The sequence below is a fragment of the Choristoneura fumiferana genome, chromosome 3, assembly GCF_025370935.1.
Source record: "Choristoneura fumiferana chromosome 3, NRCan_CFum_1, whole genome shotgun sequence".
In the NCBI taxonomy this organism is placed as follows: Eukaryota; Metazoa; Arthropoda; class Insecta; order Lepidoptera; family Tortricidae; genus Choristoneura; species Choristoneura fumiferana.
Genome location: NC_133474.1, coordinates 10,909,326 through 10,924,243, shown reverse-complemented (window position 1 = coordinate 10,924,243; position 14,918 = coordinate 10,909,326). Strand labels below are relative to the sequence as shown.

The following is a 14,918-nucleotide window of genomic DNA, read 5'->3' as shown; positions in this document are numbered from 1 at the left end:
ATACGATGAAGTCCCAATTTCGTTTAGTTTGTAAGTAGATATATTATTACTTAATATCAATGCCTTAGTTCACACTTATACCGAGTCGCGATTGTCGGGAATTAAAAAGCGAATTGCCGCGCGGCGGTGGCGTTCTGATTCTTTTTGATAATGCCGCCACAGATGCCGCCTAGCAAGCAACCGCTCACAGTCTGCGCCGCGCCCCGCCCCGCACCGCGCCTCGCCGTCGGAGGCTTGTTGGCAACCGTGTAGCATCCCCTTTATTGTCTAAAAGTTCCTCGTGAACATTTTTTTTTAATAGGTAGTAATTACGTACACTTAACGGACAGACCGGGGGATTTTATTTTACGTAATTTATGGAATCTCAATTGTCCATCATTACGGCTGTACATAGGACGTTGACATACAGAGCCGTATACTTCACATGTACAACGCATTTATAATAAATTAGCCACTCCTGTATCGGAACAATTATTAAATTATATTCACGAAAAATTGCGACACTCTTCGCAGCCAGCAGGGCTACTACGAAACCCGAAACTCGAAGTTTGTATCGTGCGGTCCCTCTGACACTTATACTATTTAATACGAGAACGAGAGGGACGGTACGATACGAACTTAGATTTTCGAGTTTCGTAGTATGTAGCCAGTACCATCGCGCACTGAACGTCGGAGTGGACGGGGCGCCCGCGGGGCCACGCCCCTCTCCCCCGCACCGCACCTCATCGTTGCTCTGTCTAGAGCTAGACGGCCGAGTTCAGTGACCTTAAGTTCTTAGACTTTGCTAAAACTATCGATAGTTTGCGTAACAGTAGGAGAGACTCTAGTTACGTCAGTTTGGCCTCTGTCATTTGAATCATGTTAGAAAAAACAGAATATAGTGTGGAGAGGATTCCATACTTTCCTAGAAATTACGGAAATACAATATAGAATAATTCCATACAGCCAAGCCAGCTGCCAGTTTAAACGGGTTCGTATTTGTTATAAGTAATTGTTCTTTTGCGAACGAGTTTTACAATTTCTTCAACTCCTATACAGTAGGTATGTGATTTACTTAATCACGAACACTAATAGATATAAAATAAACATAAGTAGACTTTGGAAAAGTCTATTCTCTATTCCCCATAACAGTGCTTGTTTCTTAATGTTGCTAAAACGATTCGCTGCAGCCACTAAATTTTAAACAAAAATGCACGACTACCAACTTAACAAATTACTACCTTCATATGTTTTTTATAAGGAACAAGAAAAAGCCGAACATCACTGGCAAGTAAACGTCAATTAAAAAAACCGGCTAAGAGCGTGTCGGACACACCCGAAAAAGGGTTCCGTAGCTATTACGAAAAAAATATGTAATGTTTTTTTAAGGATTTCGTATTTTGTACGGAATATTCCAAGTTTAGGTATTGACGACTGGGCTTGATTTTAATGAAAATTTGCATTTTAAAGTTGAACATTTCGCAAACATATCACTGAATCGAAAAATCGTTTAACAACCCCCTAATGGTTTTAAAAGACCTATCTAACGATACCCCACACTACAAGGTTGGATGAGAAAAAAAAAATCACATTCACTTTACGTATATGGGAGGTACTCTAAAAACATTTTTATTTGAATTTTTTATTGTACCATTTTGTTAGCATAGTTTACATATATATTCGTGCAAAATTACAGCTTTCTGGCATTGATAGTCCCTGAGCAAAGCTGCGGACGGACAGATAGACAGACAGCGAAACTATAAGGGTTCCGTTTTTGCCATTTGGGCTACGGAACCCTAACAAAGTTTACTACAGACAAATTCTATCATGTTCATGTTCTCCACTCGTTTATTGTTGTTTACCGCTTATTTGGCGTTTGTCCTAGTTCTTACTAAACTTAAGTGTACTTTTTCTCTAATTTTGTATTTTTTTTATAAAGTAACTGTTCCGAGAAAAAGTATTGTATGCAACGTTGTAAAAATAAGTCAAAAAAAAATCGTGGCGTATTCTTCTTGCGATGTTCGTTAGGCTCACATCGTAACCCACGCCACTCGCCTTTTTGGACCCTGTTATTATTACAACTGTTGCATAAAATACTGTTATTAAAATATGATGTGATATATGATATTCTTATAAATAACATAATGATAGATGTGTGAATAGGTTGTACCAAACCAAATCCAATGAAGTTTAAAATACTGAGCGGCAAAAAATATTGGCCCTCAAATGTATGCAGGAATAGGCTCTTTTGTATGTAGAGTGGGTCAAATTTTGTGCCGCTGAGTATATAATGGCACTGAATAAAGAAGACTGAAGGAAGATACTTACTTATTTGCGTGTCTGAATAAGTGTTTCTTGTAACTTGACTCTAGATATGCTTCACAGTCATACTTTTCAACTGAACTCCAATGGTTGGGATCTTCCCACCTTGGAATGTCATTAGGTTTTGGTAAATCCTTCGGTCTATTTTTCTTTTTCGCATTTCTACCTCGTGGCACAGGATTATGTAGCCCACTGTGGTTTCGAGAAATTGTTACTTCACCATTTTCACATGGTTCAATTAAATCCCATATGAAATTCCTTATTTTCTCGTCTCCTTTATAATGTCTTAAGCAGTACAGCACCTAAAAAATTAAAACTATTTTATAAGGAATCGATATTTTATATACAACAAAGATCCTAATGAGAATGTGGTCAGAAGTGCTAATTGAACTCAGCGAAAGTCTAAAACTTTCTCGGTATTAGCATGGCAAGTCATCATTTTGATCAGTTAGTAGTCGAGTTGAGACAGAATCTATCCTTATTAAAATATTAGTATGGATTTCTAATAATAAATCCGAACGTAACTCTGTCTGTTTGTTACCTCTTCACACTTAAACTGCAGAACCGACTTAGATGAAATTTGGTATGAAGATAGTTTAAGACCCTAGAAAGGACATAGGATTGTTTTCATCTCGAAAGATTTCATGCTTCCCGCGGGATAGCGATCAATGAATTCTCCACAGACTGAGTCGAGGGCAACAGGTAGTAATTAAATAAAACTTACAATTATGCGGGCGCAATCTTCAATAACAGGAAGAGTCCAACCTTTTCTAAACTGGTTTTTGTCAATAGTCTCATCCCATCTGGCCCACCTGTGAAGGATATTTTAAATAAAGTATTCTCAGTTTAGACGTTAAAATAAAATTATATATATCGTCAATGTACATTACATTACTGTTTTTTAACCGGCTTCATATTACCTATCCAACAAAAAATTGGAAAACCCCCGACTTTGTCAATTCTAAGTTTAATATCTTAAAAACGGCTGAACTTATTTTAAGATTGGTTTTAGGAGTCATTTTGTATTTTTTATTTCAACACCAAATTTTGTTACTTTTACGGTCATCCCGTAAAACCCATATCGAAAACAAAACATAACTGAAACATAGATGCACAAAAAAACCAGAAAGAATGACCAGCGCTGGGAATAGAACCCAGGTCCTCGGCATTCCGTGTCACGTGCTATACCACTACACCACCACTGGACAGGGGTACGAATATAATTTCTCCTATGCACCACATATCTTTTGTTTGTTTCTTATTTAGTCACTTAAGCAACGACACTAGCGACATCTATGCTGTAGCCCTCATTGAGAAACTTTCAGCATTCCATTGGAACTAACCGCTCAACCGGACAAGAGATGTCGTTATTAAGCAATCAAATTAAAACCGTATGACCGTAAAAGTAACAAAATTTGGAGTTGAAATAAAAAATACAAAAAGACTCCAAAAACCAATCTTAATTTATTTGTAGATTACTTTTTGAATTATTGAAATCGGACATTCCATTCAAAAGATATTACGAAATTATAAATATCAATCTAACCAAAAAATGCATTTACTCTGCGTTGACGCGCCCCGGCTTCGTGCGTGTCGGGTGTAGTTTTTGGGAAATTGAGCTGAAAAATGTGTGTGAAATGCCCTTGATTAGAGACCATTTTAGAGTTCTGTGCCCAAAGGGTAATAAAAACGGGACCCTATTACTAAGACTCCACTGTCCGTCTGTCTGTCTGTCACTAGGCAGTATCTCATGAATCGTGATAGCTAGACAGTTGAAACTTTCACAGATGATGTATATCTATTGCCGCTATAACAACAAATATTAAAAACAGAACAAAATTAACTTTTAAGGGCTCCCATACAACAAACGAGACAGGTAGTTGCTTGAAATATTCACAGAATATTATTTGTATAAATGTACTTTAAAAAGAAATGATTAAATACAAATAAAACAAATATTTAACGTGGGCTCCCATAGAGCCAAAGTGGTTTTTTTGGCGTTTTATGCTAATGTCGGAACGGAACCTTTCGTACGAGAGTCCGACTCGCACTTGGCCGTTTTTTTTTTACTTTGCCCGTGCGAAGCCGGGGCGGGTAGCTAGTTAATAATAATTGGACTTTATACAAGTTTTGATTTGCAATTATAGAACTTGTATTATATTTGTTGATGGACAGAAGCCCAGCCCAATTAAACATATTTCGTAGCCCACTATGTAACATAAATCGGCAACATGGTTTTTGAGGTAACTAAACTTAAATAGTCTGTTTCCTGATATTGCACATTTTCCAATACATTTTTCAAAAAATGATATCTTCGTAAGTGTAATTCTTACGACAATGATCTTTTTTGATACCGATAGCTTAACAATTGCAGATAATTGGAATGCTCATAACTCCATATGGACCACAAGGTACCTTTGACCGCGCAACGTCACAAATTATCATGATTCATATAAGCACCTAGATAAGCGACTAAGAAGAAGCTTCATGTTTCTTCCGAACTGATCTGATGCTGAAGCCGGAAGGTAGGCATCGGAACTCTGTTATAAAACAACGTAACTAAGCCGTGTTTGGGGTTAATGGTTTCGTTATGAGATGTGCTTTGGCTACGAATCACTAAAAAGTGAGAAATAAAGAATTTTTTTAGCAAAAAACCAACTCCAAATAAATAAAAAAATAACAAAAAATGGAACCAACTACAAAAACCTTTAAAATATTTTTCTAGTAAGTACAGTTGGTGCCCTAACATAATTCCACTTTTCCACTTCCACTTTTCAATCCACTTTTCAATGCAACTAGTATGAAAAAGTGGATACATAAGCTAGGGAAGCAACCGTACCATTACCATTGCCTTTACCATTTTTTGAATCATGATTTTTGTTAATATTATGACACTTGTGACTTGACATAATTAACTACAGATGACTATCCAAGGATTTTTGCTTGATTAGATTGATTTAGATACACTCAGCTCAGCACGACCCAGCAGGAGGGATTGAAACCCATAGTATGTAGGCGAGGTAGAAGACTATTGCTCCACTCCTGCTGCCTGCTGAGGCACCGACTTCGAGCTAGTATACTTACGAGAAAAATATTTCCAAGGTTTTTGTAGACGGTTGCATTTTTAGCTATTTTTTTTTATTTTTTTTTAGAGTTGGTCTTACTTTTTTGTTAAAAATTTTCTTGTGTATGTTTGTTTAATAAAAAAAGACTTACCCAAATGTGAGTAATCCTCTCTCTATCTTGAAACATTCGGATCTTGTCCATGATCCATAGTTAACCTCTTCATCAACAGGTAAACCTTCATGTCGAGGTATGTAATCATCACTTGCATATCTTCTACCCTTTCTGCCCAGTTTTTCTTTCTTCCTTTTACTTCTTAAACTTATACCTTTGAAATGAAAATAAAATAAAATGATGAGATAATTGGTGAAAAATCATCATTGAAATGTAATGTTTTAAACATTCTCGATTTTTAATTCTAGTTAAACCATAAACGGATCTTAATCACGACGATATTGCTAAAATTACCGCGATGTCGTCGTGGTAAGTCTAGGCGAATGGTACTATTCATAGAGATTTTTAATTAAAACATAAATTTCCCCACAAATGTTTTAAGTATTAAAAGCAAGACAAATAGCTTGTATACAGGACGTAGTATTTTGATTAGTTTGTATAGACTTACCTTCTTCATCTTCGTCGGAATCTGGCGTCACTTCCATATCCGACATTTCCATTGGTCCATCATCATGTCCATATCTTTTGATGACTGTTCGTTTTCTCGGTTCTGTTACTATCAAATCTTCATCTTCCTTTTTCTCAGTTGTATCGATTTCGGCTTTTTTAGCCCATTTATTCCAGAAGTCTGGGTCCCTAATGTCAATGTCGGATCGTTGATCAGTAGCAGCAAAGCTGGCTTTAGAAAATGTGGATCCCTTTTCAGATTCCATTTGAATGACTTGAGTTCTACGCGCTAAAATCATTTCAATATCTTCTTCACAGAACTTATCTCCGGCATTGTCTTCATCCATTACTGCACCATAAGCACCTTTCTTAAGAAGATCCTCTATTTCCTTTTTGGATAGTTGCTTTAACCCTGTTTCTTTTCCTTGGGTTGTGTTCATACTTTGTAAAATGGCTCTATCCAATCCAAGCTTCATAGATGCTTTATCGAACATCTCCCTCTCATACGTATTACGGCAAAGCAATCTATAGATCTTTACCATTTTTTGTTGCCCAATTCGATGGCATCGAGCCTGAGCTTGTAAATCATTTTGTGGATTCCAATCACTATCATAAATTATCACAGTATCAGCTGCTGTCAAGTTGATGCCAAGCCCTCCAGCTTTTGTGCACAGCAAAAATACAAATCTATCCGAATCCGGCTTAGAAAACCGATCAATGGCTTCTTGCCGCAAATTTCCTCGAATTCTTCCATCAATTCGCTCATAAGGATAACGTCTGAAAACAAGGTAATCTTCCAATATGTTAAGACATCTTACCATTTGGCTGAAAATCAATACACGATGACCGCCTGCTTTCAATTTTGGAAGCAATTTGTCAACCAAAACCATTTTACCTGACGACTGAATAAGTGCTTTGTAATAAGCTTCGTCATCTTCTCCATAGGTTTGTTTATAGTCAAATTGTATTTGATCTTCGGCACCATTCAATAAATATGGATGAATACAGCATTTTCTAAGTTCCATCATGGTATTCATTAAATTTGGAATATTCGCCGCAGAAGCGGTACCTTTTTGTAAGAAACTGAAATTTCTCTCTAAAATAGCTCGGTAGTATTTTTTTTGTATATTGGTTAATTCTACTTCGATAATCGTCTCCTCTTTAGGTGCAAGTGTTTTTTCAACATCTTCTTTTAGTCTTCGTAGCATCATAGGCTTTAAAAGAGCTTGTAGCTTTAATACTTCTGATTCAGTTTTCAGTTGTCCAAATTCGTTCAAAAACGCATCATTACTAGCAAATTGCGAGGGTTCTAAGAAATTCAGAAGAGAAAATAATTCATTAACGTTATTCTGCAATGGAGTACCCGACAATAGAACTCTGTGTTCTAAATGAAGTTGTCTTAACCCTTCCAATAGTTTACAGTTTCTATTTTTTAATCTATGGGCTTCATCTATGACACAAATCCTCCAATTAAAGTTTTTTAGTTCTTGAAAATCTGTAACTATTATTTCAAATGTGGTGATTAAAACATTGAACTTTGTTATTTCCGTTATTGGTTCACCTTTCTCATTTTTAAAGTAATATTCATACTCTTGTAACATACTCTTGCTATGTTGAGATCCGTGATAAACGACAACATTCATATCCGTCCAGCCTTCAAATTCTCTTTGCCAATTTGGAATGGTAGATAATGGAGCAATAATCAAAAAAGGGCCTCTTATTCCGTATTCCCAAACGGAATTGACGAATGTTAAACTCTGAATGGTTTTTCCCAGTCCCATTTCATCCGCCAAAATGCAATTACGATTATTGTGCCATGAAAATAATAACCAATTGAGCCCTTCAAGTTGGTAATTTCTTAAAGTATTACCTCCTTTATATAGAGGAGACTCTTTTAATTGGACCCAATTATCAGCAGATGGCCTCTTTTTAAACTTCCATTTTTCTTTAGGAGGAATTTCACTGAAAATTTTATATTGCTTAATTTTATCGACATCGACATCTTCTTCCAATTCCCATGTGCTATCTTCATACTGTAAACTTTTCCACTTTACTAAATAATGTTTCATGACTGTATTATTTCCAGGATCATGACTCTCAGTCATATCTAAAATCCTTTCAACTTCAACATAATCAGGGTTAAAAGGTTCTTCGTCAAGAAGCTCAAATATGTTCAATTGCTGAGCTTGTTTTTGCTTGAATCGTTTTATTTTAGAAAATATTCGTTTGTCACCTTTATATAATTCTTCTTCTGTTTTCCATTCACAATGTAAGTAAGAGAAATTTCTATATTTAACAAAGTATTCTTCAACATCAACCATTATGGGTTTCCCATTCTTTGTTTCAATAACTTGTTTATCCGTTTCTGGCTTTGGAAATTCCGGTTTAGGATCATTTTGAACTGTTTCAGGTTCAGACACAGTTTCTTCTTTGACTTTAGTTTCATCAGAATCTGTTGCATCAGGTTCTTTAACTTTTGGATTCTCCTTAGTCTCGTCTATTTCGTTTCCTTCTGGTAATTCAGTTTTGATTGTAATTTCTTTGTCGCCAGGTTCTACTTTGAGCGTAGATTCAACCGAAGGCGCTGGCGGCGGCGGCTCATTTTTCAGTTCCCTTTTTCCCATACGACAAGCAAGGACATGTTGAACAATCATAGCGTCTTCCTCCGTTGTATTTACATACATGAAGTTCGGCTTAGGCGTACCGTCTGGCCTGCTACTGTCTTTGGTATCAGCGTGTAATTCTTCTGATTTAAATTCTTTATCTTGCTTGGGATTTGGCATCAGTATGCATTCATCGTCAGATAAACGCAGCATCACATCGTCAGTGTATTTTTTCCGTTGTGTGTTTCTCGCAGATCTGCGTTTTAAGCTATCATCGCCTTCAGGGGGTGGGGACGGAGGAGGTGTTGATATTAAATCGTCAGGCTCACCATCAGAATCGGGTATCAATCCACCTCTTTTCTTCCTTCTTCCTCCAGGAGTTCTCTTAAGGGCAATCTTTTTACAACTTCCACCAGCGGAAGGACGTTTCTTACTTGACCTCTTTTTCGGATTAAATGCATCTGGATCGTCATCTTTGTCAGCTAAATCTCGTTTCGCTTCAGCTTCTTCAAGTAAGTCTTTAATAGCAATTTTTGAGACTGGTATATCGTCAAAGTCAGTGACATTACTATCGTCAACATTTGATAAATCAGGTAATACCTGTGGAGTTTGAAGAGATTCAACGCTAATAAAACTTTGGTTCATTGACGCGTCCATCGATTTACTATCATTAGGGTCTTTGTCCAATAATTCATAATTAGTAGTTGTATCAGCCAGAATTTCTGAACCATCTTTTTTAGCATTTCTGCGTCTTTTGGGAGCATTAGGATCCTTAGGTTGCCGTTTTTTGCGCTCTTTTGGAGGTTTTTCACCCACTTCAGGTTTTGGCTCTTTAGGTGCTCGCGGTTTCCTTTCTTTATTTTTACGTGGACCTCTCTGCTTCTTTACTTTTGCACCGTTAGTATCATCGATTGAAATTGCACCGCTATCTAAATTCGTAACATCTTCATTTAAATCAATATCCAATTCAGAATTGTTTTTTAGACCAGTACCAGCTGTTACGCAGTCTTCAGACACTGGCAATTGATCTAGGGGTTGAGTAACTATTTTTTCCTTCTTTGCTCTGGGTTTTCTTGGTTTGGGCGGTCCTTTACCCCTTCCTCGACCAGTTGTGCTAGTGACTTGTGGGCTTTCGACCATTTTCGATCCGTATACGGGATTTTGTACAGCACAATTTGGGCCACCGTTGCATTTGTCGTTTGTCTCGTGTTGTTGCAAGAAAGCTAATCTTTCCTGAAGGCATCTCACTTTTTCTTGATTTTCAGTTGAAGGCGGTAAGCAATATATTTCCTGGATTTGTTGCTGTAGTGAAGTACGTTCTTGGTGGTGGCTAGATGGGTACATTCCAGGTAAATTGTGAGGAGGCATAGGGTTACCTCCCAGCAACATCATATTTGGATTAACACCATGAGGCATGCTGGCCATCATGTTGGGTTGATTAGGTTGTTGCATATTTGGTCCTAGGTTCTGACTCATACTTGGAAGCATATTTTGGACTCCCATTGGTAAACCTACTTGAACATTGGTAATATTCGGTGATGCGTTTGATGGAACGTTAGTAATATTATTGGGAGCACCTTGCAGGTTCAGTTGTACGTTTCCTGTTATATTTGGATGAGCAGGTGGCATACAAGGCAAATTAACCGGCGTGTTATGGGATGGCAAGCTAGGTGACATTGTATTCGATGCCAAACTAACATGTTGCATTGAATGGTTTGGAGTGGCACTGCTTTGTGCATTGGATGATGTTGGTGGCCCAGGTAGCGCTGTAGGCCTACTTTGATAGTTGGTAGGAATATTATGGGACGCATTACTTTGTAAGCTGGTAGAAATGCTCGTGGGTAGATTAGGTGAAATACCTTGTGGCAATATATTTTGTAAACTGCCAGAAACATTTGGAAGATTGCTTGCTGGAAAACCTTGCGATCTATTTATGTTAAGCGGAGGTAGATTTTCATACTGATTGGTAGTAGTCAAATTTGGAGGATGGCTCATGACATTTGTCAAACTAGGTGGCTGTGAAGATATCTGTTGATGTTCAACAGGTTTATTACTTGAACCTGTCACAGGTGATGGCAGTGAGGAATTTTGACTCGTCACTTGCTCATTACTTTTCTTCAGGTTAGTTTCCACTGGTTTTGGACTTGCTTCCAATTTTAGTTCCTTATCGAATGAACAAGGAATAGAGTCTTCCTTTTCGTCTTGTTTTGCGATTATTACAGGTTCTGCTTTATTATCGGTAGGCTGATGAACAAGCGGCTGCTTTTCGTGTGTCTCTGGTGTTTCAGACACACAAGGCGGATTCACAACGTTAGGAGGTAGATTGTGTCCGCTGTTTGACGTGTTCATTGTAGTGTTTTCTTTACTCACGTTAAGTGGTGGCATAAATATATGTGGCGAATTATCACCTTCTGATGAACTTTGAGTAAGAACAGTTTTCTTTTCCAAATCTTTATTATCTATATTACTGGTACTTTTAGGTACATTTTTCGACAATTCCGTTAGAATTGATGACTGTGTTGCCAACGAGTCACCAGATTTGACGGGTTGATCTCCGCTTTCGAGGGGCACTACGTTATTTATAGGCTGCGGCATTTTATTCTGATTCCATTGTGAAGGCGATGAAACTACATGTGGAACAGCTGGAGAAGCTGGGTTTCGTTGGTAAGCGTATTCTGAACCAGCCGGTAGAACCATTTGTTCTAGAGCTTGAAGAGTATTCTGAGATGTAAAAGAAGCCGATGACGGAGGAGGCCCAGTTGCACTCGGTGAATGAACTAAGTTTCTAGAGCTATGAGGTGACGCGCTCGGGCCTTTGACTGGAGACATTACAGGACGTGGAGATAGTTGTGGTTGTTGTTGTTGACGTGGAGACATTTGTGCTCTTGGTGACATTTGAGGAGATAATTGAGGAAATGGAGGTCTGTATTGAGGGCCACCTGACTCCATGCCTGGAGGAGGTTTGGGAGGATTGTACTGATTAGTAACATTAACATCGAGAGGATGCTGAGCTTGATGTGATTGGTAATTCATAGATATGGAATGGTGGGGAGAAACATATGGCATTTGTGATGGAACAGGGTGAGATGGAGCCGCGGAGGATGCTGGTCCCGGGGGTTGGCGCGCTACGTGATGCAGAGGCGGCGCTCCGCCGTGGTGAAGGTGGACATTCGGGTGGCCTTGAATGCCTGGAGCTATCCCACTTGAGTGACTGGACATGTTCTGATGAGGCTGATGTTGCGGTACTGCTCCATGATTTTGTTGACTAAGAGGTAGCCCATATTGATGAGGATTTACTTCCATTTGCTGGTGATAAGAAGGATGCTGACTAATTCTAGATGCTGATGGAGGATGCATCTGTGTGTAATTTGGGTAATTCTGTAACATGACACAAAAGACTTGATATTAGTACACACGTCAGTAACTTGTTTTCAAGAAACCAGCGATTTGCTAATCGGAGTATAGCACTGGGGATTCTGCACAAATTATAATATAAGCTACCAAAAGTTTAAGCACTTCATAGTATCTATAATATAAAAGTGAACCGCCAGAACGGGACAATCACTGTTTTTGTACAGAAGTAATGAATAATGTATTATGTCGGAAAAGTTCGTTTGTAAGCCTGACCAGAAATATATGACTATTCGCCATGTTGCGGAGTTTCATTGGAACTAATTTCTTACACTGGCAATAATTTTAATGATTGTCAGTGTCACTGTGGCGGTGATTGCTTAGTAACGATATCTCTTGTCCGGGTGAGCGGTTAGTTCCAATGGGGTGCCGAAAAAAGTTTCTCGATGAGGGCTACGGCATAGATGTCGCTAGCGTCACTGCTTAAGTGGCTAAATAAGAAACAAACAAGCTGAGGTATGAGGTGCATAGGGGAAATTCGTGTCGGTACCGTTGACCATCAGTGGTGTAGCGGTATAGCACGCGGTACGGAATACCGAGGACCTGGGTTCGATTCCCAGTGATGGTCTTATTTTTCTGGTTTTTCTGTGCATCTGTATTTCAGTTTGTATTTTCAATTTATATTATAATTATAAATGCGAAAGTTTGTGTGTGTGTGTATGCTTGTTACTTCTTCACGCTAATATGGCTGGACGGATTTAGTTCAAATTTGGTACATAGATAGCTGGACATCTGGAATAACACATAGGCTACTTTTTATCCCAATATTCCCGCGGGATAGGGATAAAATCTAAGAAATAATAACCGCAAAAAAGTCATGAAATTTGGTATGTAGATAGCTGGATGTCTCAAATAACATATAGGCTACTTTTATTCCAATATTCCCACGGGATAGTTGTTTTTAACACAACACCTCAAACGAAGATAACGATATAAATTTTGGGGATTTCCCACGGGAATTTTGTAAAATCCCGGAATATCAATTGTAACTACCAGATCGAATAGTTTACGCGTGCGAAGCCGCGGGTGAATTTTAGTGTATTTAATAACTGGGCGACAGAACTTTGCTAGTGATTCTTGTTTTTGTGTAATAGGTTCTTAAGTCGACGTGTATATATATATATATATTCAAATTCCAAATTCCAATTCCAAATTACAAAAAATAATAATAATAATAATTCCAAAAAAATTAATTACAAATTCCAATTAAGTATCATAAGAAGGATTATGATAATTGTAATAAATTTGCTAGCTCGTATAAATACTTCGGTTTCACTATCTAAGTTGGGGTTGTGTTTGACGCGTATGTATGTATGTATGTCCTATGTCCTCTCGTAACTACTCACCGGCTGAACCGATTTTGATAAATGATACGTCATTGGATTCGTCTTAATGACGCGAGTGACACTGGTTACATGAAATTCTTGAAAAATCAAAATGGCGGATTTTTGGCGCCAAATTGTAAGTTTTCAAAAATGATTTTTATTCAAACCTATCGAGTGGGGTATCAAATGAAAGCTAATAATTAGCCCATTCTAAATAAATAGGTTATAATCGTTTTAATATACCATTTTCACAGAAAAGTGTGAAATAAAACAATAATTAATAATAATAATAAAAAACAAAAAACCCGACTGCCTTAAAATACTAAAAAGATGAAACCAAGTCTAGTGGGCTAGAACTTTGTTAAGTAGCTAACTTAAAGTTCAACAGTCGGGGCCCATTTAAATCGAGACGCTCAAAAATTCTTTGATACTTGATGGGTACTGACTGTTGAACTTTAAGTTAGCTACTTAACAAAGTTTTAGCCCACTAGACTTGTTTTCTTCTTTTTAGTAAGTATTTTAAGGAAGTCGGGTTTTTTGTTTTTTATTTTTTGTTTTGATATTAGATACCAAGGCACATTTTGTAAGTGTATCTATATAACAAACTTACTTATAAGCAAAAGTTGCAAGTAAATTAAACTATTTTATCAACAGCTTTATCATTCTTGTATTTGCTCTGCCATAAGGACCCTTTTTCACTAAACTTTGAACCCAATTTTAACATAGAAATACTTAATATACACTAGTGAAACCAAGCTACAAATACACGTCTATCCGTATATGTTACCTTTTGCTTAAAACAAAAAAATGATAATTTCGAAGGATTTTACAAAAACGTCAATATCTCCGTAACTAGAAACTGCAATAAGGACCCTTTTCTGATGGATCGCCACAATTATGATGATTTAAAAGTAGTCGTAGAAAAAGTATTGTATACAACGTTGCATAATTTGGTCTCAAAACGCTCGTGACGTCTTTCATAGCGATATTCGCATGCGGCTCATATCGCTACCCAGGCCAAACACGCGTTTTAAGACCTCGCTTATACAACAGTTGCATAAAATACTGTTTTTTGAAGTCTGTTATATATATATTTTTTTTTTCAAGAAAATCCTATTATGTAATCAATTGCATTATTATGAAAGTGACAAAAGTAGACTTAATTTTATTTTTATTCACATCACAATTATATTCATACATGTAAGTTAGTCAAGCTAATAAGGAAGTATTAAAACCCACGCCAGTCATGTGCCAATAAAGAGTGAAACTTGTGAAAGAAGAATCAAGCTTATACATGACAGAAAAAGACGCCAGTGCACAATTTACCAAATAAAAAAACGCTCTGACTCACAGAATTCAAATGGAAAGAATGTTTCACCTGCTGTTGTCCATAAACTTGTTGTGATGTAGATTGTGAAAAATGGGGTTGTCTCGCTAAGTAAGCGCCATTTTGGGCTTGTATCCCTCCTATAGTAGAAGCCTGTCGAAAAATATTTATTAAAGGTGAGTGTAAATTAAGGTAAATGTGAGTGCTCGTTGCTATCCCAATAGCTGGCATTTTTAATCTTATGTCCTTAGCAATAGAGATGACAGC

The 14,918-nt window shown here is 37.4% G+C and overlaps 1 protein-coding gene across 4 annotated transcripts in view; it reads right to left on the bottom strand.

Moving 5' to 3' along the window:
- LOC141426579 (uncharacterized) overlaps window positions 1-14,918 on the bottom strand; it is a 44,357-nt gene that overhangs the window by 20,333 nt on the left and 9,106 nt on the right. For 3 of the 4 annotated variants that reach the window (XM_074085587.1, XM_074085590.1, XM_074085588.1), the window contains exons 5-9: window positions 14,676-14,804; window positions 5,987-11,966; window positions 5,518-5,692; window positions 3,026-3,113; window positions 2,308-2,603 (exon numbers count right to left, since the gene is read on the bottom strand). In XM_074085587.1, coding sequence (XP_073941688.1) covers window positions 2,308-2,603; window positions 3,026-3,113; window positions 5,518-5,692; window positions 5,987-11,966; window positions 14,676-14,804 — 6,668 coding nt within the window. The remainder of the gene's footprint in view (window positions 1-2,307; window positions 2,604-3,025; window positions 3,114-5,517; window positions 5,693-5,986; window positions 11,967-14,675; window positions 14,805-14,918) is intronic. The other variant, XM_074085589.1, reaches the window with a different exon arrangement.